At 39.5% G+C, this 25,733-nt stretch overlaps 1 protein-coding gene across 4 annotated transcripts in view; it reads left to right on the top strand.

Annotated features, from left to right (window-relative positions):
• KLHL32 (kelch like family member 32) overlaps positions 1-25,733 on the top strand; it is a 223,371-nt gene that overhangs the window by 141,871 nt on the left and 55,767 nt on the right. For 2 of the 4 annotated variants that reach the window (XM_081250420.1, XM_081250419.1), the window contains one exon: positions 2,350-2,565. The exons of the other annotated variants lie outside the window; for them this stretch is intronic. In XM_081250420.1, the coding sequence (XP_081106546.1) occupies positions 2,350-2,565 (216 nt within the window). The remainder of the gene's footprint in view (positions 1-2,349; positions 2,566-25,733) is intronic. 4 annotated transcript variants of the gene reach the window in all.

Genomic DNA, 25,733 nt, shown 5'->3' on the forward strand with positions numbered 1-25,733 from the left:
ACCGCTACATAATCCAGCCCCAAACTCACAGCCATATACGTCTTTTTGGCAGAACGAGTGGGAAAAAAAAACACTGTTCCTCAGCTGTGCCCGTCCACCTTTTACTTTACAGAGCTTGCTTGTTTCCGCCTCTGCGTACTCATCTTTCTGTGTGGTGCGGCTGGGCTCTGCCCTAGGACCTTTAACCAGGGCTTGCGCATGTGCCCAGGGTACCTGAAAGGCACTGACACCGCTCCCCGACCCCCATCACGCGTCTGGGGGACTGCAGAGTGACTTACTGGGACACTGAAATCGTATCCAGGGTCCTGGAGCAGTTAAACTGGCTTCATAGATGTATTGACCAGAAATAACTTATTCATCCCGAGGAGATGGTCCTAAAGTACGTTGTGGAAGCTCCATGTGCAAGGGTTACATCTTCTTTCCTCCCGTAGTAGAATTTACCAATAGGAAAAAGTAAGATTTGAAGAATAAGTTTAAACATTACTTGAAAAACCTGATGCTGGAGGCAAAATATGCAGTATTCCTTTGATAAAATCTGCTGGATGGCAAGCCCAGATATTTTAATTGAATAGCTATGAGTGGACCCTTAGATATTTGAGTTGTAATGGATTTTAGTGGTCAACTGTGGTAAACTTCATTTTATAGATAAGTATTTATTCCTTTTCAATTGTGTTGGCCAGTAGAGCTATTAAGAGCCAGAATCTTATGGCTGATTCCTGAAGTCATCTAGCTTGACTCCTGTTAGGAATGTAATTAAAGTGTCATCTCCCACCAAAAGAAATAGAATCTGAAGTAAAACAAAACAAAACAAACAAACAAACAAACAAAAGAATCAGGTAGCCGTGGTGATGATGCAGCTGCTTCTCTGAGATCTGTTTTTACACTTTCTTCATTATACATTTCATTATTTGGAACAGCATTGTACAATAGAAACTTAATGGAAGCCACATATGTTAATTTTAAATTTTCTAGTACTGCATTAAAAAGTAAAAAGAAACAGGTGAAATTAATATATTTAATCCCCTATATCCAGAATAATACCATTTCAACATACAATCAATGTAAAAATTATTAATGAGACATTTTATATTCTATTTTTCTTACTCCTTGCTTTCAGTATATATTTAACACTTACAGCACATCTCAAATCACACTAGCCACATTTCAAATGCCCAGTAGCCACATCTGGCTAGTGGTGACCATGTTGGACAGTGCCGATCTAGAGCATATTCCTTTAAACCTTAAAATTTTATGGAAACCGATACATTAAAATAGAATATAAAGATTTTAGAAAGAGTTCTTAATACTGTTAGATTACTAGAAAAAGGGATAAGTATGTTGAAAATACTTAATAACTCAATGGAGTAAAATAGCTATCTGATGGTATTCTGCATTCCTTAAGTTACTAGAAAATATTGTAATAATAATTGCAAGTTGAAAATGAGGGAAAACTGGGACACAGCCCACTCTCAATCTACTTGAAATAGGTAAGTTTTCTATCAACAAACCTGCATGCCCACTATGGTTCTTGCAGAGTTACAAGGCAAAGGTTTCACAGGTGTCCTGGCTCTCTGGGGGCATTATTTTAGAGCTCTGGCTCTGAGTTTGAGAACTTGTAGAGACAGGTAGAATCCCCCCACAATGAAGCATTGCTCTAGAAAATCTTTGAAAAGATTGTCATTGATTGCCTGAATTTTTGAGGCTCACAAAAAGCAAAGAACAATTATAAATCGTCCATCTCAGGTGGATTCAATATAGAATTATTCAGGACAGGAATCTGTGAGATATCTTCATTTCCTGAGACTTTACATGTAACAGTCTTTGTTTTAGCTCAAGTCAAGATAGGTTGTTTTTAACTCAAATTTGTACTTAATTTGAAGTTTTCGAAAAAGAGTAGGGCTATAGTTTTTGTCATCTAGTCATGGCTCCCACTCTACCTGCCCTCATATTATCTTTAGGAGAAAAAACTTACCACCTGAAAGCTGTAAAATATGGTAGACAAATTGTTTTCTTTGGTAAAATGTTTCTAAAAAGTTGCAAAGTAACATTTTAACCAGTAAAACCAGAAACCCCTTTCAGTCCCTTTTTAAAGATGTCTTTAAGTATATTGGTTTTAAGAGGGGCAAAGAAAGGAAAAATGTTAAATTCTAGAACAACAGTTCTCTGCCCAGAGCCGTATAATTGCGGATTTTGTTGGTGTTGTTTTTTACATTATCAGTGGAGTGCAGTTCCCTTTCTCCCACTCTTGTCATGCAGACTTGAGGGAGTCAGTCTGAATTTCTTGCTTGCTCTTTCTTGGATTGATTTCTAAGAGATCTTTTCTCCATTTTTTTTTTTTTTTGGCACCAGGAATTAAATAGCTTTAATTACTTGGATCTGTACAGACTTGCTGACCTCTTTAACCTCACTTTGTTGGAGAAGGCAGTGATCGATTTCTTAGTGAAACATCTCTCTGAGCTCCTGAAGAGTCGCCCAGAAGACATTCTAACGCTCCCTTATTGTCTGCTTCAGGAGGTCCTGAAGAGCGACCGCCTGACCTCCTTGAGTGAAGAGCAGATCTGGCAGGTAAGGGCACTCTGCATGGGTCCTCTTTTGGCGTGAAGTCATGATGAAAAGGAATGATTAAATGTTAAAGGATTGAGGAACGACGACAACTATTTTGTCTGGTTTGGTCCACACTGGAACTGAAGTCTTAGAAGTCAGTGTTCCTTGATGGGCAAGTAACTGGAGAACACCAGCCCTGAGGCTTGAGGCCTCAGCCCAGTCAGCTTAACTCAGGGAATCGCAGGTGAGATTCCTCACACCCTCACCGTGGTTTCCCAGAACCTAAGGTGGTTACATCAGAAATAGTCAAGGGTTTTTATTCCTCTGCGAAACATAGTTACTTAAACTGAATATGAGAAGGATGGATTGTAAAGTGGTATTTATGCCTATTTAAGACCAATGGAATCAGAATAAATTCTGAGCTTTCCTGGAAACAATTCAGAAACATTTCTTTGTTGCAGTACAGAGCAGCTGGGACCTTAAATGAGAGGAAGCTCTCCTCCCTTCACAGTGGAAAAATCTCCCTCCTTAGTTCATTCTGCATTCATTGCTATTTTCCTAAGCCCTGCTTTTTCACCTGACATAGCATTCTTTTCAGATACCCTTTGCCTAGGGGACAGGAGGATGTTTTGTGTTTTCAATTTGATTATTCAATTGAAATCCATTTCTGCTCATCCCCAGTGACTATCCTTGAACAATCCACACAGTGTCTTTGGGAAACAGTCAGAGCCCATCTTCCCCTGCTTCTTATACTGTCTGTCTTACTCTGAAGCAGTGGCTAAGCCATCCTGTTACTTCTAGGGTGCCATACTTTCAAGATTTCGTGATCATTTGAAAAATATTTATATACAGAATACAAGGGAAAATATGAAGTCTTCTATTAGCTGATGAGGCAATGAATACCTTGTATCTTATCAAATGACATTCAGAGAATACTTTAATTCTGGACAAAATGGAGTCATAGGTAGCTGTTAATTATCAGCATCTGATTCTACTGATTGCTAATTTTCCCAGTGCCTTTCTCCTTTCTTTCTTTCTTTTTTTTTTTGTGGCCTCTTCCGTTGCGGAGCACAGGCTCCGGACGCGCAGGCTCAGCGGCCATGGCTCACGGCCCCAGCCGCTCCACGGCATGTGGGATCTTCCCGAACTGGGGCACGAACCCGTGTCCCCTGCATTGGCAGGCGGACTCTCAACCACTGCGCCACCAGGGAAACCCTCCCTTAGTTCTTTCTTTATCTTACTTTAATCAGCAACTTCCCTCTTCACTGTTGCTTCCACCAGTGAGGATAATAAGGCCTGCAGTGTACTGAGGGCCTTTCAGGACCCGGGCTCTTTGCGGACTTATTAACTTATCATCACAACAGGCCTGAAGGATGGTTGTTATCATTCCATCCTCCAGACAAGCAAAACGAGGCTTCAGTGTCTTGCCTCAGGGTTACAGAGCAGAGCCAACCTTCACATTCAGCTTTGTTGACACCTGCCCTCATATCTCCAGTATTCCACGCTGTCTTGAGAAGAAAATATCAGTGAAAAAATACAAGCCATAAGTTATTTTCTGCTTCTTAGATATTTCTCATAATGGTTGTTCAGGCAGAGGTCAAAAGTGTTGGTGAGGGTGAGTTTTTGGTATGAATTTAAATTATCTATGGAAAACACAAATCATCAGAATTACTCTGGTCAGCTCAAAGTGAGGAACTGCCAAATTTTTCTTTCCTTCCCAAAGGGAAAAACAAAGACTTAGAATGAATTCTGTATTTAATTATTTCTAACCTAATTGAGATGTGAGCCAACTATCCTTGTGGCTTCTCTTCTTGTGGCACAGTTGAAGGCACTGCCCGATATCGACATGGTAATGTACAGATGTGTGAGTGTCCAAAAAATTCCATACTATTCACATAAGAGTTATCATAATTGCCTCTCTAAATGTTATTAATTTTATAATGTAGAATTTCAAAAGCTGCTTTCCGCTGCAGGCAATGTTTTTTTTTATACCTGGTCCTCAAGAAAGGATTAAAAAAGACTCACATAAATATTATCAATTTAGTCATTCAGCAGGCAATAAGAAACTGTTTTTGCTTTATCTTAGTAAATAAGTAATTCCCTCGCACTCAACCCAATAGATAAAAATCAAATCAGTCCAGTTATATTGCTTCAAGTATAGTTAAGTTCATCATTTTTGCTGAGGTTATACTAGTAATGCAATATACCATGGAAGAATCTAATATTCAGCCCAGGGTGAAGATTGGGTATGCCAGAGGATTAGTGTCAGGGTGCTTTATAGAAGTGAAACTTGACGGACAGGCTGGAGACAGATCTACAGAATCTCATTAAATTGCTGAATTGTTCATTACGGAACGTTCTCACTGTAATAAAGTGCTCATTGACTTTGACAAATCCCTATCCCATGTCTTAAAGAAGAACAGTGAAACAAGGGGTGTTGGGGAGAAAACTGGAAATTGGCACAAAGTAGGACAAGTAATAGAAAAGTGGATGGAGAGGTAGTGCTGTTCGATTATGTGCAACTGGTAACTTATGTGAGAATGCAGCAAACATACACACACACATCTACCCATGTGGCTCTTCCACTATCTAATCTACTGATAATGTAATCTTAGATATTCCCTTTATTTGGCAAAAGCCCCAATATTTTACTATTCACCAGACTTCATGCAGTTTGGCTCTAAAGATGTATCATAAGAACCATCAGGTTATCCTCAGGGAACAAACTATTTTTTTTTACTTTTTCCTGCTGTCCCTTATCCAGTCCCTTTCCTGCTAAAATGTGCTGCAGTCTGTGATAACCATTCTGTGGATTTGGAAACCTATGAAATCCCCCAAGATTGTGCTTTTTGTCTCCTCTTTTTTTCCATCTGACCTTTTAAAACTTTATCTTGTGTCCTCTCTCACAGAAGCCTTCTTCATCCCCCCTAGACATTTTTTTTCTCCCTTCCATAGCCTGAAACTACTTGGTCTATTCGTTAACTTCACTTTATATTCACAGGTAATGTAGAGACTGCCCCATATACACACTTTTTTTTTTAACATCTTTATTGGAGTATAATTGCTTTACAGTGCTGTTTCTGCTGTATAAGAAAGTGAATCAGCTGTACGTATACATATTCTCTCACTTCATCCCAGCTTCCCCTTCCCCTTCCCTGTGTCCTCAAGTCCATTCTCTGTGTCTGCGTCTTTATTCCTGTCCTGCCTCTAGGTTCTTCAGAACCTTTTTTTTTTTTTAGATTCCATATATATGTGTTAGCATACGGTATTTGTTTTTCTCTTTCTGACTTAACTTCACTCTGTATGACAGACTCTAGGTCCATCTACCTCACTACAAATAACTCAGTTTCATTCCTTTTTATGGCTGAGTAATATTCCATTGTATATATGTGCCACATCTTCTTTATCCATTCATCTGTAGATGGACACTTAGGTTGCTTCCCTGTCCTGGCTATTGTAAATAGTGCTGCAGTGAACATTGTGGTACATGTCTCTTTTTGAATTATGGTTTTCTCAGGGTATATGCCCAGTAGTGGGATTGCTGCGTCATATGGTAGTTCTATTTTTAACTTTTTAAGGAACCTCTATACTGTTCTCCATAGCATATACACACTTTGGATATATAAGGACAGAGAAGTCCGCTCAAAAAATCCTTTTTTAAAAAAGTTCAGTTCGATTCAGCTCAACAGTTTGATCTTAGGGTTCAAGGCCAGCAATTTCTCAGGTTGCAGATGAAAGACACTAAATTGTTTATTGGGCTCAAGGAAAGAGGAGACTAAAAAATGAGCAAATCAGCCGCGGAAAAAACATGGGGCATGAGGTCACTGGCATCCGTGACCTGGCAAATCTCCACTGTTGTATTTTGCTTTTGGGTTTTAGCTTTTACTTAGGATTTTGTTTCAACAGGGCCCTGTTAAATTTCTCTTGTTAGATTCAACGTATATTTTCAGACTAGTGAGCCAGGGGGTCCTGCTCTAAAACTTAGAGTGAAATCATGAAACAGTTCCATACCACTCCCACATATTAGGTCTGTTTTCATTTCATAGGAAGTGCTGGCTAATCTGTTTTTTCTCAGGAAAGTACATTCTCTGCCTTTTATATCTCAGGTTCTCCTTTCTGAGAATGAGGAGGAGATTACTTTCCATGAGAGTACAGTTTGTAGAAAAACCTGAATATAATGTAAATTTTTATATTTGCTAGCATAGGGAGAAAGTGTGGCTGTCCATCCATCAGTATTTATTGAGCACCTACTAAATGCCCCAAACCATGGAATGTAAGGCAGGGTACGGGTGAGCTAACTCCATTTCCCTCTCCAGGTCTAACCCCAATTGGGAGGGATCCTTCTGATTTTAAACCATTATCTAGCTCTGGATTATTATTTCATCTCTGAAGTAGCAGAAGTAAGAAGGACATTTAAAAATGAATAGTTTGTGGAAGTACAAATGGGTATTTCTCACATGCTTATTATGTGCTGGACACACTGTTAGAAGCTAGATCCTGGGGTAAAAAGCTTTATAAAAGTGTTCAATTATTAGGTTAAAGAGATTTATCTTAACTTTATTTCTGAATGTGGAGAAGTTTTATTTACCTTTAATTATTAATCTATTAACTGCTTCCTACTTTTAGTGAAGAGGACTTATATTACTTTAAAAAAATTAATTAAAAATTAATTAATTTTTGGCTGCATTGGGTCTTTGTTGCTGTGCGTGGGCTTTCTCTAGTTGCGGTGAGCGGGGGCTACTCTTCGTTGCTGTGCGTGGGCTTCTCATTGTGGTGGCTTCTCTTGTTGCGGAGCAAGGGCTCTAGGTGCATAGGCTTCGGTAGTTGTGGCTCACAGGCTCTAGAGCGCTGGCTCAGTAGTTACGGCGCATGGGCTTAGCTGCTCTGCGGCATGTGGGATCTTCTGAGACCAAGGGTTGAACCCGTGTCCCCTGCATTGGCAGGCAGATTCTTAACCACTGTGCCACCAGGGAAGTCTTTATCTTACTATTTTATAAGGATTGTACATATGTCAGTGATTTTCTTCCTTTATTAACCTTGGGTTGAGGGCTCCACCTTATACTTTGAGTCTAACTTTGCTTGGACTTCAGTGGATAACAGGACCAAACAATTCAGTGGTCACATCACTGATGTCAGACAAGAACAGACCTTAACATCTGTTAATAACACATTCACTTTATATCTCTAGAGACGTAAGTCACATACTGTTTAGAGTAGTCAGCAACCTCAGATGCGGTGATTTTTTTTTTTTTTGATAAGCCCCTCATGGGCTTTTATCTACTCCACAAACTACCCACCTTAGAGTTTGATTTAATCATTTTCCTCAAAAGGAGTCCCAGAAAGTGAACCCAAACAAAAAGCTACTATCCCTTTATAGTTGGAAACTAGAGGACACTAGTGACGTACTCAGCTTTCGTCTTTTATCTCTTAGATGATAAACTGTACCAAATGCACATCTGGCCAGGGAGAAGCAAGGACTTCAAACAGTACTGTGTGTCCAACAATACTATCATAATACTTCACATTTGAATATCACATCACAGTTTCCAGAGTGCTTCTTCATCTCGCATTGCTTTGCATTCCTTTGCTTTGTGTCACAAATGGCAAACTGAAGTAACAAAGCTAGAAATCAAATTCACGTCTTTTAATTCTTGGGTTTTTCCCACTTTGGTCCACAGCTTCTAAGTTCATAATAGAAGTGCAAAAATACTTGGGCGTGGTGGACGGAAAGGTGCATCAAATTAATCCCATGACTTTAAGAGAAGTTAGGAAGGGTTTGGCCATTCCTGTTCTCTGGTGTCGTGCCTGCACATTGAAGGGGTAATGGCCAGCTCTGCCTGCCTTCATGCCTGTGTCATGTTGCTAACTCTGACTCTCTGCTCCATGTGCTAAATTCAATCTTTCATTCATTTTAAAGAGTCATCGAGTGTCTACTCCACCCAGTCACATGCTCTCAAGCACCACTGCTGCCGCTGTGTGATGGGTTCTGGGCAGTCGGTTGCAGAAAGGTCCCTGCTTTCATGGATCTCACAGAGTCTGATGTGGAACTTTCCACTTGCTGTTTTGTCCCCCTGCGCCCGATTCCTTCCCAGTGGGGACTGACCTGTGCCAAACAGAGTAGTGATTTCTGTGCTAACTTTGGCCGTGTTGAAATGATATGGGTGGATTGGAAAATGAAATCCTTTTGTTTGGACATTTCAACACCACCCAGTGTCCCTTTGCCTTTTCTTCAGTTCTCTTTTCATTGGTAATTCTTGTTCATTGTATGTGCCCTCTAAACAGCTTTGCAAACCTTTGTCAATCCCTGTAGTACAGTCCAAGCCTCAAAGAAATCGAACTGCGGGTGACCATTTAATCAAAAAATTCCGCTAAGTGGTGTCCTCCTTCTTAATGCTAGGACCTTGGTAACTAGAAATGGCATAAAATACTGTGACCTGAGAACTCTCATTCCCTCATCCCCCCACCCAAATTGCAATTTTTCATCATATCTGCACCCTTCCTCAGTTTAATTTCATATTTGCATGTCTCATTACTATTTTTTTTTTTTTGGAGAGGCACTTTCTGGGCTTCTTTGTGATATCTCGTTTTATTTTTTTACTTACCATTCCTTAAAGTAATTAAATGTGTACCACTTCTCAATTTTCTTCCTGAAACTTCTGGCAGTCCCTCCCAGGTAGCTACAGTCTTTTCTACAAATGTGATGAGGATGTCTCCATTTCCTTTTTACTAAATGTTAGTGAAGAGAATAAATAGTGAGGGCTTGGTGCTCGGAGCTGCCAGAGTGTATATTTAGTCATTCGTCCTGATCTACATGCAGCTGATTCCTCTGGGAGGACTCATCCCTGAGGAGCTTGACTAGTGGCCCTGCTGTTGTTTGTCTGGAGCGTGTGCCTTTGCGAGACACGTGACACATTTATTTCACAGGGACTTTGCTCCAGCTGATCCTGTGTTGTCAAGTAGCTGTGAGGGGCAGTGATTATCAGAAATTACAGAGAACTGACTTGTATTTATGTGCTGCTGTTCCCATGAGTTAATAGTTCTTTTTCCTTCCTTTTTTTTTTTTTTTTAAATGAGCACAACAGAACAACAAGGTGATTTATGAGATATAACATATTTATGTTCTCTGCTTCTAATTTTCATTGTGATTCGTGTTGTTTCCAGACTGATATTTTTGTTGTTGCTACTGTGAGAAGGAAAAAGATGGCTGGAAAATATTACTTATGCATTGGTAGCCGGCAGTAATATTGCTGCTACCTGGGTTATCAGGGATTTAAAAATAAAACCCAACTATATGCTGAACATGAGGTAGAAACCTCGAGGCTAGGCACAGAAGTTCATCAATAATAGCAGCAATGATAATTTTTACAATCCTTAGAGAGCTTTATACTTTTTAAGCATTTTTGCACACATAATCTCATTCAAGTCTCTCATCAGCCTCGTTAAGGTTGATAAGGCAAGTATTACCCAGATTTTAACAAGTGAGGAAATGGAAACTCACAGAGGATAAATGGTTGACTCCCTTCACAGTACGGTTTCAATGTGGGTCTCACTGTATTCTCTTCAAATACTCCAAATCTCTAAGAAAACAGAAACTCAAACTACCTGATACATCTTCTCAAGAGTCAAAGTGGTCATATTACTCTATAATGAGCGAGCCAGCAGTATATGTTTCCTAATAAATTACCAATTTTCACTTTCACCCGTTGTGCAGCTCTGGGAAGTTGCAAAAATGACTCTAATAAACGTCATACAGGAAAGTGTTGCTGAGGGTCTTTCTTTATCAGAGCCTGGAAAATTGAGGCTCTAGATGGTTTGTTGAGAAGGAGTGAATGGCGAATTCAGGCAGAGGTAGGGAACCACCTTTCGTTCCTTCAGGGTATAGAGTGATAAAGTGTAAAGCAGGAAGAGAAGGCCCATAAGGGAGGATCACTTAAAGATCCGATCAAGAGGGCTTCCCTGGTGGCGCAGTGGTTGAGAGTCCGCCTGCCGATGCAGGGGACACGGGTTCGCGCCCTGGTCCGGGAAGATCCCACATGCCGCGGAGCGGCTGGACCCGTGAGCCATGGCCGCTGGGCCTGCGCGTTCGGAGCCTGTGCTCCGCCACGGGAGAGGCCACAACAGTGAGAGGCCCGCGTACCGCAAAAAAAAAAAAAAAAAGCCGATCAAGAGATTTAAATCAGTGTGAAGAAGAACCTAGAGCATGGTTATTTCTGCTGCAGCCCTACAGACTGCGTGGTGGGAAGTCTGCAGACTGTTGTTAGAGTGTGGATGGAACAAATGGAAATGATTAATCATGATGTCTTCATTTTATACCCGAATATTGAAATTGACAAATTTATGCAGCAGAAATTGACAGCTGGGTGATGGCCTAGATATGGGGTTTAAGAGAAAGGGAGAAAAATATTAATTCATTAGTATTGATAAATGTTAGTCTCTTTCCAATAGAAATGAGCCTGTGCCCCATGTCCTGCATCGCCAAACTATTTCTATAGGAATGCTTATCAAGCCAGTTGAGTGCTTGCTGGCCACGGTGTTCATGCCAGTTGGCCACGTCAGACCATGGAGATCACCTGTTCTGGGCATTCTAGAGGAGAGGATCTAGTCTTAGCCATGGAATGACCTGGAGGCTCTAGACTTGTTTATATTCCAAAGAGATGTCTGGGGAAGCCTTGGCATTTATTGTTCAATACTGACATCCTTACACCCTGCTTCTCCCACTCCTGCCTCCAGGACTTCTGCTACAAGTGAAAACAAGGAAGAACATCTCTCAACTCAACACACCTGAAGGGGAAAGGTGGTCATTCTAAGACAGTAATCGTGGGCAGCCTTCAGAGATAAAGATAATTCTTAGACTTCTTTTGTGTCCACAATACAGAGTAATGCATTCTCTGTGGTGAGGTTCTCCTCCTTAATCTGACTGCCTCTTTGTTACTTGAGATGCCACACTGGAGGAATGAAAACAGATTTCAATATTCTGGTAGACAAAACATAACCAGGAAGAAAAATTCTCTTAGGAAAAAAAAAATATTTGATGGGTTCTAAAGATAAATAGCACAGGTTTTTGCATTGCTCCCCTTTGTCTATAGGAAGTATTTTTTTTAAATTTCTTTTATAATTTATTTCTTTTTATTATTTATTTCTTTATTTTTGGCTACATTGGGTCTTCGTTGCTGTGCGTGGCCTTTCTCTAGTTGCGACGCTCAGGCTTCTCACTGCGGTGGCTTCTCTTGTTGAGGAGCATGGGCTCTAGGAGCGCGGGCTTCAGTAGTTGTGGCATGCGGGCTCAGTAGTTGTGACTCACAGGCTCTAGAGCACAGGCTCAGTAGTTGTGGCGCATGGGCTTAGTTGCTCTGTGGCATGTGGGATCTTCCTGGACGAGGGCTCGAAACTGTGTCCCCTGCATTGGCAGGTGAACCACTGGACCACCAGGGAAGTCCCGATAGGAAGTATTGCAAGTCAGTTCCAGTAAGTGGCACAGATATTACTTATGCTTTGAGAACAGAAGCTAAAAAGAGTCGGGCCAGCTGCTGGCTGAATGCACTTATCTTCTTTGTGTGTGTTCTTGTTGATGAGAAATGCCCACATGCCGCCTCCTCTGGTCACACAAGGAAATCAGGTAATTGAAGTAGTGATGGATGGTGCACTGAAGTTTAAACGTTTTAGGAGGACCTGTCTTATTAACACTTTAAAACAAGTGAGCATAATATCATTAATTTGATTAATTCATTTGCTCTTAATATAGCTTTTAATTTGTAATTCTAGGTGACTTACAATGTAATTTGGCATTAATTATACTAAATTGACTGTAGGTCAGCCAATCACAATGGAAAAGTACTCGCAGCTGAAAGTAAAACTAGACTTCTCCATCCAGAAAGGACGACGCTTGGTTAAGAGACAGACTTTAGGCGTCCCTGTTTGGCTGTGAGAATGACATTGAACCTGCTGAGGGCTGTAAGTGATTTCTTATTCTGCCCACTGCTGGGACTGTATACTCTGGAGTGAAGCCCAATAGAAAGAGTCAATAATAAAGTAAACAAAGGGGTTGATTTGTCAGGTTGCCAGGTCCCCTGAAGAATCTTTCTGCTCTTTTCATCTCTTGTACGATTTAGGCCATGTAGAGGGGCTGTGTAGTGCTTTCGAATGATGAATTCCACACCTCTTGGATTCGAGAGGTTAGAACAGGTACTGACCCAGGTCTGCCTGCTTTTCATCCTCCTGTTCTGTGAACCAGCTGGGAAATCTTTTAAATCCCATGTGCTGTCAGTATCCCAAAGCCACTCCTATTTGACCAATATACAAACTACCTTCCGGGCAGAAGGAAGTTGTGCCTTAAAAGCCAGTGCCACTCTGGGAGAAGAACGAAGCCCTCAGGAGATGACAGAGCCTGGTCATTGATAAAGCTTGCTGGAGGCGCCTGTGTGCACGTGAGAAGTAAGGTGACTACTGAAGGATGGGGTGCTTAAGGAATTGGTGGGAGAACAAGGATGGATTTGGAAAATACTTGTGTTTTAACTATGTGCCAGATATCTTCCTTTGAGAATTGTCTCCTATAAAAACAGTCAAAATGAATACTTTGAAATGCTACAGAAAGTCATATGACAGATTTAGTAATATCCTGCTTGAGGTATATTTACATGTAAGTAGAACTGTGGGAATTTTGTGCATTCTCAGTACTTTTGCTGTGAGCAATTAACCCATAAAATGAGGTCTAGCTATGAGGGGACAAATTTTGCTAAATATTGCATGGAAAATTCCAGGCTGTTTTTAATAATTCTTTTTACTTTGTTAATTATGTACCCTTATCGTATCATTCCAACTCACAATCTAGCAAATAAAATGGCCTAAGTTTTACGTAAAAATTTTGAGTAGAGAGGTTAAAAACTACCCTTTCCCCTGTCTCTTACACATATACAGGTGGGGTTCACACCATACACACGCTTGCAGGTAGACACACACACACACCACAGGTTGCATGCATATTAATTTTTGCAGCTAAAAAACTTTCCTTTGTTTTGCAATACTGACCTGAATCATAATTACTCTCATTATTGGCTGGTTGATCCCAAGATTAAGGAAGAAAATAGAAGTTAGGAACTTATTTTTGCTACTCCAAGTGTATATTTCATTCATCGTAAATTTTTTAAAGATATTAATGTCTATAGTCTGGATGGTTGCTATATGAATGCAGCTGTATATTGTCTCAATTTTCTCCAAATCCCTTTTATGCCAAATTTAGCCCGGCCTATCACAGAAAGTTTTATTCCTTTTCCCCAAATATTCTTCTTGATATCAGCATAGGGTTGGTGGGTGCCAGTCTTTCCTACCCCTGTGGTTCCCAGTATAGCTTCATGTTCTTAACTCAAAACCACCCCTACTTGATCCGTACCCTCTGATGGATGAGCTCCTTTGAGGTCTTAATGTGGTGTCCTTCGAGAACAGTAAGGATTTGGGCAGAGGCGCTAGTACTGAAGTAAGCAGAGCAGAGGGGTTGAGAGAAAACATTTACAGGGTATTTCTGCCCTCGGTTTTATCTTCTCATCCTTTAGAATGCCAGCAGAATAAATGGGTCTGTTAATCAAACAGCACTGAGAGGTTAGGTCATTGGAAGGCTTTTTAGTCATTTTGTGCTCTTCAAGAGTGAATTTGTTAGAATTATGCTCAATACCCACTTGAAGCCTCAGCTGATAACCCTACCTGTGTTTTATAACTCTGCACTGTCAGAACTCATAATAAGTCAAACATTCTTTCAGTGGTACTCATAAGGGAGGGAAAAAAAAAGCCCCACAAATTTAAGAGTAATTTCAGGTTGTAAATGAAAAGGAGAGGCACGACTGTGCATTTGCACCAATCATGCCTTCCTTTCATCTGCTCTGATTAGGCCTGGTGCGGTTTCATCAGACCCCTCCATCACCGAGCTGTCACTCCAGCCGTCTGTTGATTGAAAACAATCAAGGCTCTGATGGCACAATTATTCTGACCCTTTAACTAGAGGCTGCTGTGATAATGAAAGGTTGATTATGATAGTTTGTGCCTCTTTCAGTTTGCCAAGAAGGTTAATTTGGGCATCAGACGGATGTTTAATGGGCGCTTGCTGGCTACACTGAGGTAAATGAGAACGTGCAGTCTTGGATATTGCACGGATATAGTTTGGCTGTCAATCATTGTCATTTGGAGTTTGTGCCTCACACTCTGGAAATCACATTTTATTTTTTCCTTGGGATTTAATTTATTCTGTGCCCTGAGGAAGTTCTTTCACTCGGTGACCTTCACAGCAGCTTTCTCTGCCTTTTTTTTTTTTTTTCTTTTTTCAAATGGAGCTCAAAGGCACAACACCTCTAGAAGAGCATTTTTCTTTCATTTTCACTTAAAAAATGGAAACTTTAAAAATCCATCCTTATCACTGCCTTCCAATAGAGCAAATGTTTCCGTCCCAGTTGTGCAGTGGGGAAGTATAAACGACAGGGATACTTTGGCCAGTTTGCTAATGCAGCAGCTCCCTCAGTTGTTCTGCCTTGTTTCTTACACCAACCAGCAAAGCTAGTAAATTCAGAATGGGCGCATATATGGAACTGAAGGCTCCATTCTCCTTATGTTTCTCTCAGCAGCATGTCTCAGAATAGTTTGATGAATTCTTGTTTCCAAGGGCAACATCTGACTCCTTTTCCCTTCTTGGGAAGCCTGGGGGAGGGGTTGAGCCAGGGAGACAGATATTTGTCTGCAGGAGTACGAAGGTTATTAAAAGTTGCAAATTTCAATTTGTATAATCCCAGCGCCTAATCTTGTTGCTTTTTGAAGCGTAGGGTAAAAAAGATGCAGGCACCTAATAGTGCTGGTCTTTACAATGTGTAGCTCATTACAATCTTCTTTTATGCATACCTTTTAAAAAGAAAAATAAAGGAAAAGAAAAAATAAAGGAAACCTTTAATTCTGTCTCCAAGCTGTGCATAGTGGTCTCCTAGATTAGACACCTAAGAGCCAGAATCATTGTTCTGATTTTTCATTTGTGTTGTCTTCAGGTTTTTTTCCCCCAGTGAACATTCAGCAGCATATTTCTACCTAGCCTTGGACGTTTTTTCTCACATGTCAATTGTAAAACAATTAAGTCTATAGATGTTAAAGTGACAGTATCATAATGATTATAATTTTATTTCAAGTGTTCTATTTTCACACTATTTATTTCTTGCTTTAGAAAAAAAGCTATTCATTTTTGAATGGTAAAGAGAGTCATTAAGCGATAATTCAGTCTCATGTGAAGAGGCTCAAAAAATGAATTGTCATTGAATCCAGTTACTGTTTTTTTTTTTTTTTTTTTTTTTTGCGGTACGCGGGCCTCTCACTGCTGTGGCCTCTCCCGTTGCGGAGCACAGGCTCCGGACGCGCAGGCTCAGCGGCCATGGTTCCCGGGTCCAGCCGCTCCGCGGCATGTGGGATCTTCCCAGACCGGGGCACGAACCCGTGTCCCCTGCATCGGCAGGCGGACTCTCAACCACTGCGCCCCCAGGGAAGCCCCCAGTTACTGTTTTAATGCAGCCCTTATTTAAGCAACAGCGCTGTTTAAAATATGTTAAAAGATATGAGAATAGGATTGTGCATATATATATATATATATATATATATATATATAGTTTCACCAGATTCTTCACTGCACTAGACCACAAATGATTATTTTTGTTTAGCTCTCTGGATAGCATGCATAAAATCACCCTCAGGGATGCTTAGTAAAATTACTGATTAGTTATGTCTTGTTTTTATTCCAGCAATGGGGAGTAAAAAGTTAAATGGGGAGAAATGTTTCAGTCAATTAAGAGAGATTTTTTTGGTATTTAAAAAATAGTGTGACTTGTCACAGTGGTATCTATATTTTATTTTTAGATTCACTATGTTTACAAATTAATGAGACTTACGCAAAGAATTTCTTCTTGAAGTATAATTCATTCTTTCAAACTGTTTTTGGTCCAAGCCTGACTGGGTTTCTGCCTTCCCCCAACCTGTTGAACCCTTTACCTGTTGTGGAAAACTGCTATCCAAAAACCAAGGACTTTCCCTATGCCCTCATAAGCTCTCCACCACATTCCCAGAACTGTGCTCTCACGCTGACTCCGTTCACTGAAACTGCATCCCCTCAGCAGTGATGTCCCCCTTCAGAGGGTCCTCAGAGTGTCTCACTCCTCATCTCCCGGCCTGGGCTGGCATTTCCTCTGCTCGCAGGGCTGGCGGTCATTGGACCCAGTTTCTCTTTCCTCTTCAACCCTTCTGTCTCCGCCTTCAAGGTTCCAACACATTGTTCCTCCTAACCTTATGAAGATGTCTTGGACCTGTGATTTCTCGTAATTCCCACAGATTTCCTTCTGGGTGCCTGGCCCTGGGACTGAGATACGCTCCTCCTCACCGGACAGCCTTTGGAACGGCTACTACCTTCTAGTACTCCTTCCCTCACCCATTTCAGCCCCTTCCCTGCTCACAGGTCTTCAGAGATTGTCAAGCCACTGGTTCTCCTGCGCTGGGCCCGTCTGCCCACATACCCATTTTCCGTACACGACTATTATAAATTGGCTCTCTAAGCCACTTCCCCCACTCAAAAATATGTCATCATTGTGCTAAAAAGAATGTATCTTCTTTGACAGAAGTATCACTTGTATATTATACTCAAAGGTGCTTCAAGGTGCGAATAGAGGATTCAGCGTTCCCCACTTATTTATACGGTGATGAAATGAAGTTGGAGGATGCAGTGTGAAGTATTCTTTTCAGGCATCAGTAGGCAGGGTGAAATTCACACAGTGAAGGAGGTCAGTGGTCGGCATGGCATTTATGTGTGTTCTTTGCAACTCACTTGAGGGTGTAGGCCCTGGCACCGCAGCCCACCAGCTCCATCCCCTTGATAGTAGAGCCTGGCCCCTGACTGTGTTTAGTCATAGGCTTCAGGTACTGGGTTCCCCACTCCAATTACTGTACTCTGTAGGCCTAAATTAACGTTTAAAGTGACCTTTGAGGATTCTTTTCTTTTTACTTGGAGGCTGCCAACATGAATCCTTAAATGCAGCATAGGTACTTCCTGAACATCTAAATTCATCACAGTACCACTTGTTTGAGGGATTTGACTATCTCTGTATCTGTGACCTGGGGCAGCTGCTTGAGCCTGTGAGCTCCTTTTGGTCATTAAAGGTTTCATTTCAGGTGGGGAGTGTATGTGCCAGTGAACCTGTAATTGGTTCATTATTATTATATCAGTTTATAAAGAAATATTCAAAGGCTTGATAGCCCCAGGATGCTCCAGGGCATGTTTACAAATTAAACAGCTTTTTAAAAAAACTATAAAGTTTAAAAATGTACCAGCAATCTTTAAAACACCCATGAGGGAAATGGCAACATAAAAAGATGGTTTTTGCTTGTGTCTGAAAATCTGCCTACAATAGACTGAATCTTCTAAAATTGTAGGATTTTTCTTCCCCTAATTTCATACTCCCTGGGTATGTTTTACAGGGATATGTTAAGACACTTGAGGTCAAGAGTAAGGCTTGAGATTTATGGTATTAACAGAGCTTGAAAGTGGATGGCAACTAAGACTGTATATATGTGTACCAATGAGGATCTTCTTTCTCACCAAGTAAGTTCCTGGCAGATATTGGGCACTCAATAAGAAATTGAGGAGTGGATGAATGAAAAAATGAAAAGAAAAGATTCGTGATTATATCATTTACCCCAGAGCAACAAAACAGGAAGAAAGTAATCAACTCAATCACTTGTTATTTTAGTTTTCTCAAGCCAGATAGCTTAGTTTATACATATTTTTCCTTGCCACTAAGTTAACTGAGTTGAGATTTGAGGGAAATGATGGACATGAATTCAAATATTTTTAATGGGACACTCAAGCCAAGTAAAGAAAGTGAATGTATACTGAGTGTTATACAGAGACAAGTAGGTTTATGTCTGTGTCTCTCTTTTCATTCATTCATGTTTCTCTGACTGGGGTTTAACAAGGCCACACACCTTTAATAACTGGGTTAGAATTACTGAATTCATTGGTTTGGAAATAGGCTTATCATAAGGGCTAGTTTGTAACCTGCAATAGATTATCTGCCATGCTTTTATTATCAGTTTATAGCATGTGAAGTGCTTAATACTGTGTAGCAAATTCCTTATCAACTACAGAGATCTCTCAGAATTTGTGTCAATATTGCACAATATTGTGTTGTATAAGAATTGTCTATGCTGGCTTTATCATGTCTGTGCTGGCTTTATCATGAATTCAGAAGGATAATTGAGTTGAGGATTAGCTCCATCTCTTGGTGGTGCATTGCATCATATTAATTCTGTTTATTGTCTAAATGTCATAGTTTACCAAGCACTTTCACATGTTATCTCATTCAATCCTATGTAGACCCTATGATGTAAACAACATCATCTTTGTTTTACAGGTGATGAAACTGAGCCTCAGTATATTTGTATTTTTCATAAATGCTCAAATGTGTTAAGTTGCAGAAACAGGTCTTTTGACATCAAGTCTTGTCTCCTTTTCATTGTGTCATATGCACATCTATGGGCAGGTACCAATTAGCGGTAGAAAAAAGCATCAGGATTTCCCTGTCCTTTCAGCTGACTTCACCCTGATAACGCATCCTCAATGCATGCAGTAGCTGGAAAATAACGTGAAATGGTGTGACCCAGCTAGGGTCACTTCTACTCCCTGTTGCCAGTGGGATACAGCAGGGTTTTCTTCTATTGACCGAATTGGTTTTCTCTGATTTTCCAGTGTTGTTCTGACAATATAAGCTTAATATTTCACTGACCACATTACCTTTTATACCCAGAAGGTCATCATAAATAAATATGCATCACTAATATCTTACTTAGAAGTCTCACCCATCAGTCTAGCCTCAAATGATACTCTGATGCTATCAATGATTAGATGAATGAGTATTATCTTTTGGTTCAGAGACCATTGAAGGCAAGTATAGGAAGCTATTTCTAATTGTTCCTGTATTTTGCTCAAGTGTGAGGAGACCAGGAATAGGTTCCATTTTCCCTGCAGCATCTTTGGCATAGGTGACGTTAATTGTTTTTCTTGCCCTGTCGGACATTCTTCCTATATAAAAAGATTTGTATATTCCAGATATGGGGGTGGTGTATTTAAAGACTGTCTTGAGGTAAAATTTCATGTGAATAGTTTACTAAATATTTTCATTTCTAAATAAAACCACGTTCTGGGATTTTAAATAAATAGTACCTTGAAGCAGTCACTTACAAACTTGCAATGTGTGTTCTTTGGCTGAGATTATTTTATTTTTATGTGAGCCTGTGTACACATGCACTTTCACATGCCACACACGTGTGTGTGTGTATTTCTGTTGAGTTCAGAATTACAGACAAAAAAGCCATCACTTTGTTTTTCTGAAAAGAAACTTATAAAAACTGTTTGTGCTATAGAAATCTGTGACTTGGATACTAGACACAGTGATTAATTTTTTTTTAAATTTATTTATTTATTTTTGGCTGTGTTGGGTCTTCGTTTCTGTGCAAGGGCTTTCTCTAGTTGTGGCGAGCGGAGGCCACTCTTCATCGCGGTGCGCGGGCCTCTCACTATCGCGACCTCTCTTGTTGTGGAGCACAGGCTCCAGATGCGCAGGCTCAGTAGCTGTGGCTCACGGGCCCAGTTGCTCCGCGGCATGTGGGATCTTCCCAGACCAGGGCTCGAACCCGTGTCCCCTGCATTGGCAGGCAGATTCTCAACCACTGTACCACTAGGGAAGCCCCACAGTGATTAATTTTTATTGTCTCTCCCACCTGTAGGAATGTTGGAGGATTATACTTTATGTTTTTTTTTTTAAGTTTTCAAACTTTTAATTAAAAATTTTTATTATTATTTTTTTTAGGTATAGTTGATTTACAATGTTGTGTTGGTTTCAGGCGTACAGCAAAGTGATTCAGTTATACATACATACATATATATGTATATATTCTTTTTCAGATTCTTTTTCCTTATACGTTATTAGAAAATATTGAGTATAGTTCCCTATGCTATACAGTAGGTCCTTGTTGGTTATCTCTTTTATATATAGTAGTGTGTATATGAGGATTCTACTTTAAAATATTACTTTTTGGTGGATCTGTAAGTGACATACATACTAGAGATTAAAGAGACTCTCTCATCAACTCACTCGTTTTACAGATGAGAAGCCAAATGACTGGTCCAGTGTCGGCTACATACTCTTGCTGTTCTTTGTACTGACTTTTCAAAGATCAGCTCAAATTGGTGGCCAGTTCTCGAGGTGGAAAAGACATCACAGTATACTAACCTCATCTCTTTTCCTATCTTTGTTTTCTCTTCATCTTGATACACAATTTACCTTTTAAAAAATCGCCTTGTGTTATAAGACTGAACCAACTCAGGTCACTTGTATTTGTCCTCACAAATACCTGGAACTTAAATGTGGCATGCCTCAGGACAGGTTTCCTTGTGATTCCTCCATTCCTATGTGTTTATCGCTGTCTACGGGAAAGAGACATCCTTGATTGCAAGGGCTCCTGCTTTTGATGCTTGGCAGTATGTACTTTTTTGAAAAAAAAAATGTATTAAAGATGGTTATCAGCACTTTTTTGTTCTTTGAATTTTCTATTTAAAAATAATTTCAAACTTATAGAAAAGTTGCAAGAATAAGAATAGTAAAGAACACCCATATGATTTGCTCATTTCTTAAGTAAATTACTTCATTTGCTTTATCATATGTTCTCTGTCTCTGTCTCACTCTCTAGATATCTATCTATCCATAAATATCTGTAGATATATGTAGTAGGAGAATAGATAGATATCTAAACAGAGAGAGAGAGAGAGAGAGAGAGAGAGAGAGAGCGCACGCACACGTGTGCTTTTTTTTTCCTGAGCCATTTGAGGGTAAGTTGTATACATCATGTTTTTTTTTTTTAACCCCCTGAAAAAAACCCTCATAACTGTTCTTTTCCACGGAAATCTTTAGTAAAAGGCAAAAGATTTATGCAATATGAAGAGAAACCAGAGTATTATCAAAGCACAAATTTTTTGCTAAAGGTGAAAATAAGAGCATTTGTCAGTCTTCCAGCTTCATAAAATTTTAAATGAACAATGAAAGAATGTGTTATTATCATATCTACTAAACTGAATATTCTTTTTAAAATCTGTCAGGTTTTTCTTTCTGACAGTATATGAACCTGGGACTGCATCAGATTTTATTCTATTGAAATATATTTCTTAGAGGAAAAAATAGCCTGTGTCTTTTATAAGTTTGTAGTCAGCTATAATGGTTAATGTACAACCTCCCTTGAAAAATCTGTTTTACAAGCAAAATGTTGACACAGTTTTAATTATAGCACTCAAGTGAGCACTGTTTTAATTTTTAATATTCCTCCATTGTACCGTTTTCACTGTTCTGGTAGAGCAACATACCCTGATCTTATGTCCCTAGTTTCTGGGGTCTTTTGATAGGAATATTGCCTTTTTGAACAGAAATCTTTCATTTGGTCTCAAAGAAGAGAGTAGGGCTATAAAATTTTGTGCATTTTTTTTATTAATATGAACTTTCCTCTCTCTGTCAGTCATTATTCTGGTTTAATATGTCACTATTTAGAGCTTTAACATGACTCACGTTAAAGAAATGAGATTCCATGTATCAGTAGTTTAACATGGCAAGTCTCAACACCTGTTCACATACAGGAGGGAAACTTTCCACATTTATCATCTAAAGAAACTTTATAATATTAAAAGGGTATCTTGCTAAAGTTTTATGTTTACGTTTATTTGAATTTAAGGCATTATAAAATAATATATGAGATAGTGTACTTGAATGCAATATATAATAGTCAGTGCAACTTCCCTTTGAGGACATGGATTAGAAGATGGTGAGCATCCTTGATCCTCTGTTTGGAAAGGAAAAATTCTGTCTGTGCATTGTCATCCATTCTATTAACGCATTCTCTCATGGCTCCCCACTCCTTGTTGCCCAAGTGCTCTTTAACAACCCAGGCTCTTTGATGGAGCTTCAGGAATGCCAGGTGGTTGCTTATTTGTTCCTGTGCCCTTCCTTTGTTCCTTTCTGAATTTGCAGAACCGTGGAACTTGTGCTGCCTTTTGGACACTGAGGGGAGACTGGTGCCCTGGCTTATCTCAGTGGGATGACAGGACTGGCAAGGATCTAGACACTTGTGCCTTCACAGCATGGGCTCCTGCAAAAGGCGGGGCTCAGTTTGTCCCTTCAGCAAAGCTGTCTGCAACCAGGTTTTAAAATAGGAGAGTAATTATAGCTGGCCCAGGCCAAGGGGGCAGAATCAGACTGTGGGCAAAAATACCGGTTCTTGCTTATTCAGCTCTGACTGAGGAATTCTGTGATGAGAATACCCTCTTCAGTGAAAAAGAATTCTTGTGAACCAAGAGAAAGAAATAGTTACTGCTTTTCAACAGTGTTGTAAGAGCTTTATCTTTTGTCAGCGTTAGTTAAAGACATTTGATCACTCATCTGATGAGAACTGCTTTTGTAAAGGGCATTTTTAATATATGTTTGCAAGATATAAAGGCAGTTTTATGGAAGAGTGCATTAATGTGTATTCTTGGATTTGAGATGACTTCATCATTCATATATTTTCCAGGAAATATGTGAGTGTAAAATTTCTTATTGTTTTGGCATTGCTTCGGGGTCACGTTGGGTAGTACACATACGTATGGACATATATAAGCAGAGGTAGAGTTTAGAACAGCAGCTTCTATCTGGGTGTGTTTGAGCAAGAACAGTAAAGGAATTTGGATCATAACTTGAGGGCTTATAATATTAGGAATGTAACATTCTTTCATATAATTGACATATTTCTGAAATACATATGAGTAGATAATATATTTTAATTGAATTAGAGAAAATTTTGCATAATTTAAAATTATATACTTTTATATTTAGTATTATGTATTATATATTCTATTCACAGAATAGCAGTCAGTGGGGATACACTGAGAACACTAAAAGGAAGGGATTATTTTCCATATATTTTTGAGCCAGGTTTAGTTAACAAGGAATAACCTAGAGTATAAATACATATTCCCATAAAAAGTGAAACAATAATTCAATACTCAAAGGATGCCCTTTCCCCTAAAGACTTATTCTTTACTTACAAACTCTTTAATCCATTCAATTAAATGCATGGTTTTTATACAAAAGTAATCCGTAAATGAGGCTCATTGAAAAATATCGTCACCTATCTAGAAGCAAAGTATACATTTTTAAAAAACAGACTTTAGTTTTCTAATATAGACAATATGGACATTAAGTTTGGTTTTGAGTGCATTTGGTTTTGAGTGCTTGGATTCTATCTTAAAATAATTATTGATGGAAAAATAATGATATGACATAATAGAACACATTATATAACTTGAAAACTGGATTTCTGGTTGCAGCTTTTCCATTAATCAGCTGCATGACTTGCAGTAAGTCAAATAGCTTGTCTGGATTTTATTTCTACTAGTAAAATTGAGAAGCTTGAACCAAAAGTACTCTAAAGTTTCTTCTTGCCCTAATACTTTATATTTGAGGGTTAACAGATTACGATGTTCATTGCATTGCCAAGAATGTCAAATAGAGGTGACCAGCACCAGTTATGGAGGGAGTAAAACAAGGGTCTTACATAAGTAAGTCCAGTACATCGCATGCTGCTGTGGGGAGTTTTGTGAGCTTATAAGGGCTTTATAGGAAAGCCACAAAGATGAGATAATAAAATAGGAAAATGAAGACTGTGATAGATAGATAAATATATTAAGGAACTGATGTTGTTGGTTCAAGAGAAATATGACAAATAGCCCAAGAATGGTTATAAAGGATTTTCCATTCTGCAACAATTATGTTTAGCCTACTACCTGCCAGACACTGTTCTTATCAAGACTCTGAGGATGAGCTGAGTTGACGTTGGAATAAGCTGTAGCCAGTGCTCCTTTTAGGAAGGAGCAATTCTCCAGACACTGTTCTTATCAAGACTCTGAGGATGAGATGAGTTGACGTTGGAAGAAGCTGTAGCCAGTGCTCCTTTTAGGAAGGAACAATTCTCCCTCAGGGTAAGATGTACTAGATTGGGTTAGGTAGGGTGCTTGGGAGATCTCCTATAGTCTTTGCAGATGACAGTCCCTGTGTTTCAGATGGTTTAGGAAACATCTTGCCTAATTGCCCTGTTCCCTAAGTACTCTTTGATCTGCCCTCCCAAACTGAATCCTTGATTTCTTTTCCACTGTTGCTGGCTTTGTCACCTAAAGAGTCTGAGATAAAACTTTCACTATATGCTCCATTCCCGCCCCCCACCACCCAATTAAAATATTCTAGAGTTTAGGTTGATGGGGATGTCAGTGTGCCAGAATAAGTAAGATAGAATAGGATTTTAGCCTTCCCTGGGTTATGCTTTCTAAGTGTAGTATCATTAAAAGCCAAAAGTTCTCAGAATAAACATTTTCAAACGTTAAGCCCCAAAATACACTACAAAGCTACCTGTGGTCTTTGTGTTCCATGATGCCCTGATGATGAACCAGCCTTCTGTTTACTGTAGTTTCTAAACCTCTTAAAATGGGCTCCAGGGTTGCCTCTACCACCCTGCCCTTAACTCAACATGGCAATGAATAGTGCTCTGGAGAGGTTCACGGTATAGAAGTGTTTTTGAGGTGGCCCGTTGTTTTGGATTTTCTTTGACATTTCTTCCATTATTTGGATAAGTAAGAGTTATCCATGATTTCAGTGATTTTTCTCTTTTATATTTTCACCAAAGTAAAAACTGAGTACAGTAACACTTTTACTTTTGTTTATGTATTATTGCAAAAGCAAAACTGCACAGAGTTTTTATATGACTTACCTTTATGCTATCAGAATCAGCCGTGGATTTATAGAGCCAAGATCTCAAAATATGCTGTCTTACCCATAGTAAGAGCTTACCCATATCTTACTACAAAGGAAATATGCTGTCTTACCTATGGTATTAGCTACACATGCCCTATATCTTTACTAAAGCATCCTACTTAAACTTCATTTAATTTAAGCCTTTTAAAATTTGAAACAACAGACTTCGTTTACTCTTATAAAGCAGCAATTTACAGTCTCATAAATGGGAATCTGTCTAAAACCTTCCTACTCAAAACGTGGTCCATGGACTAGCAGCATGTGCCTCACCTGGGAGATTGTTAGAAATGCAGACTTGCAATC

Source organism: Mesoplodon bidens (assembly GCF_964165515.1).
Source record: "Mesoplodon bidens genome assembly, chromosome: 12".
Taxonomy (NCBI): Eukaryota; Metazoa; Chordata; class Mammalia; order Artiodactyla; family Ziphiidae; genus Mesoplodon; species Mesoplodon bidens.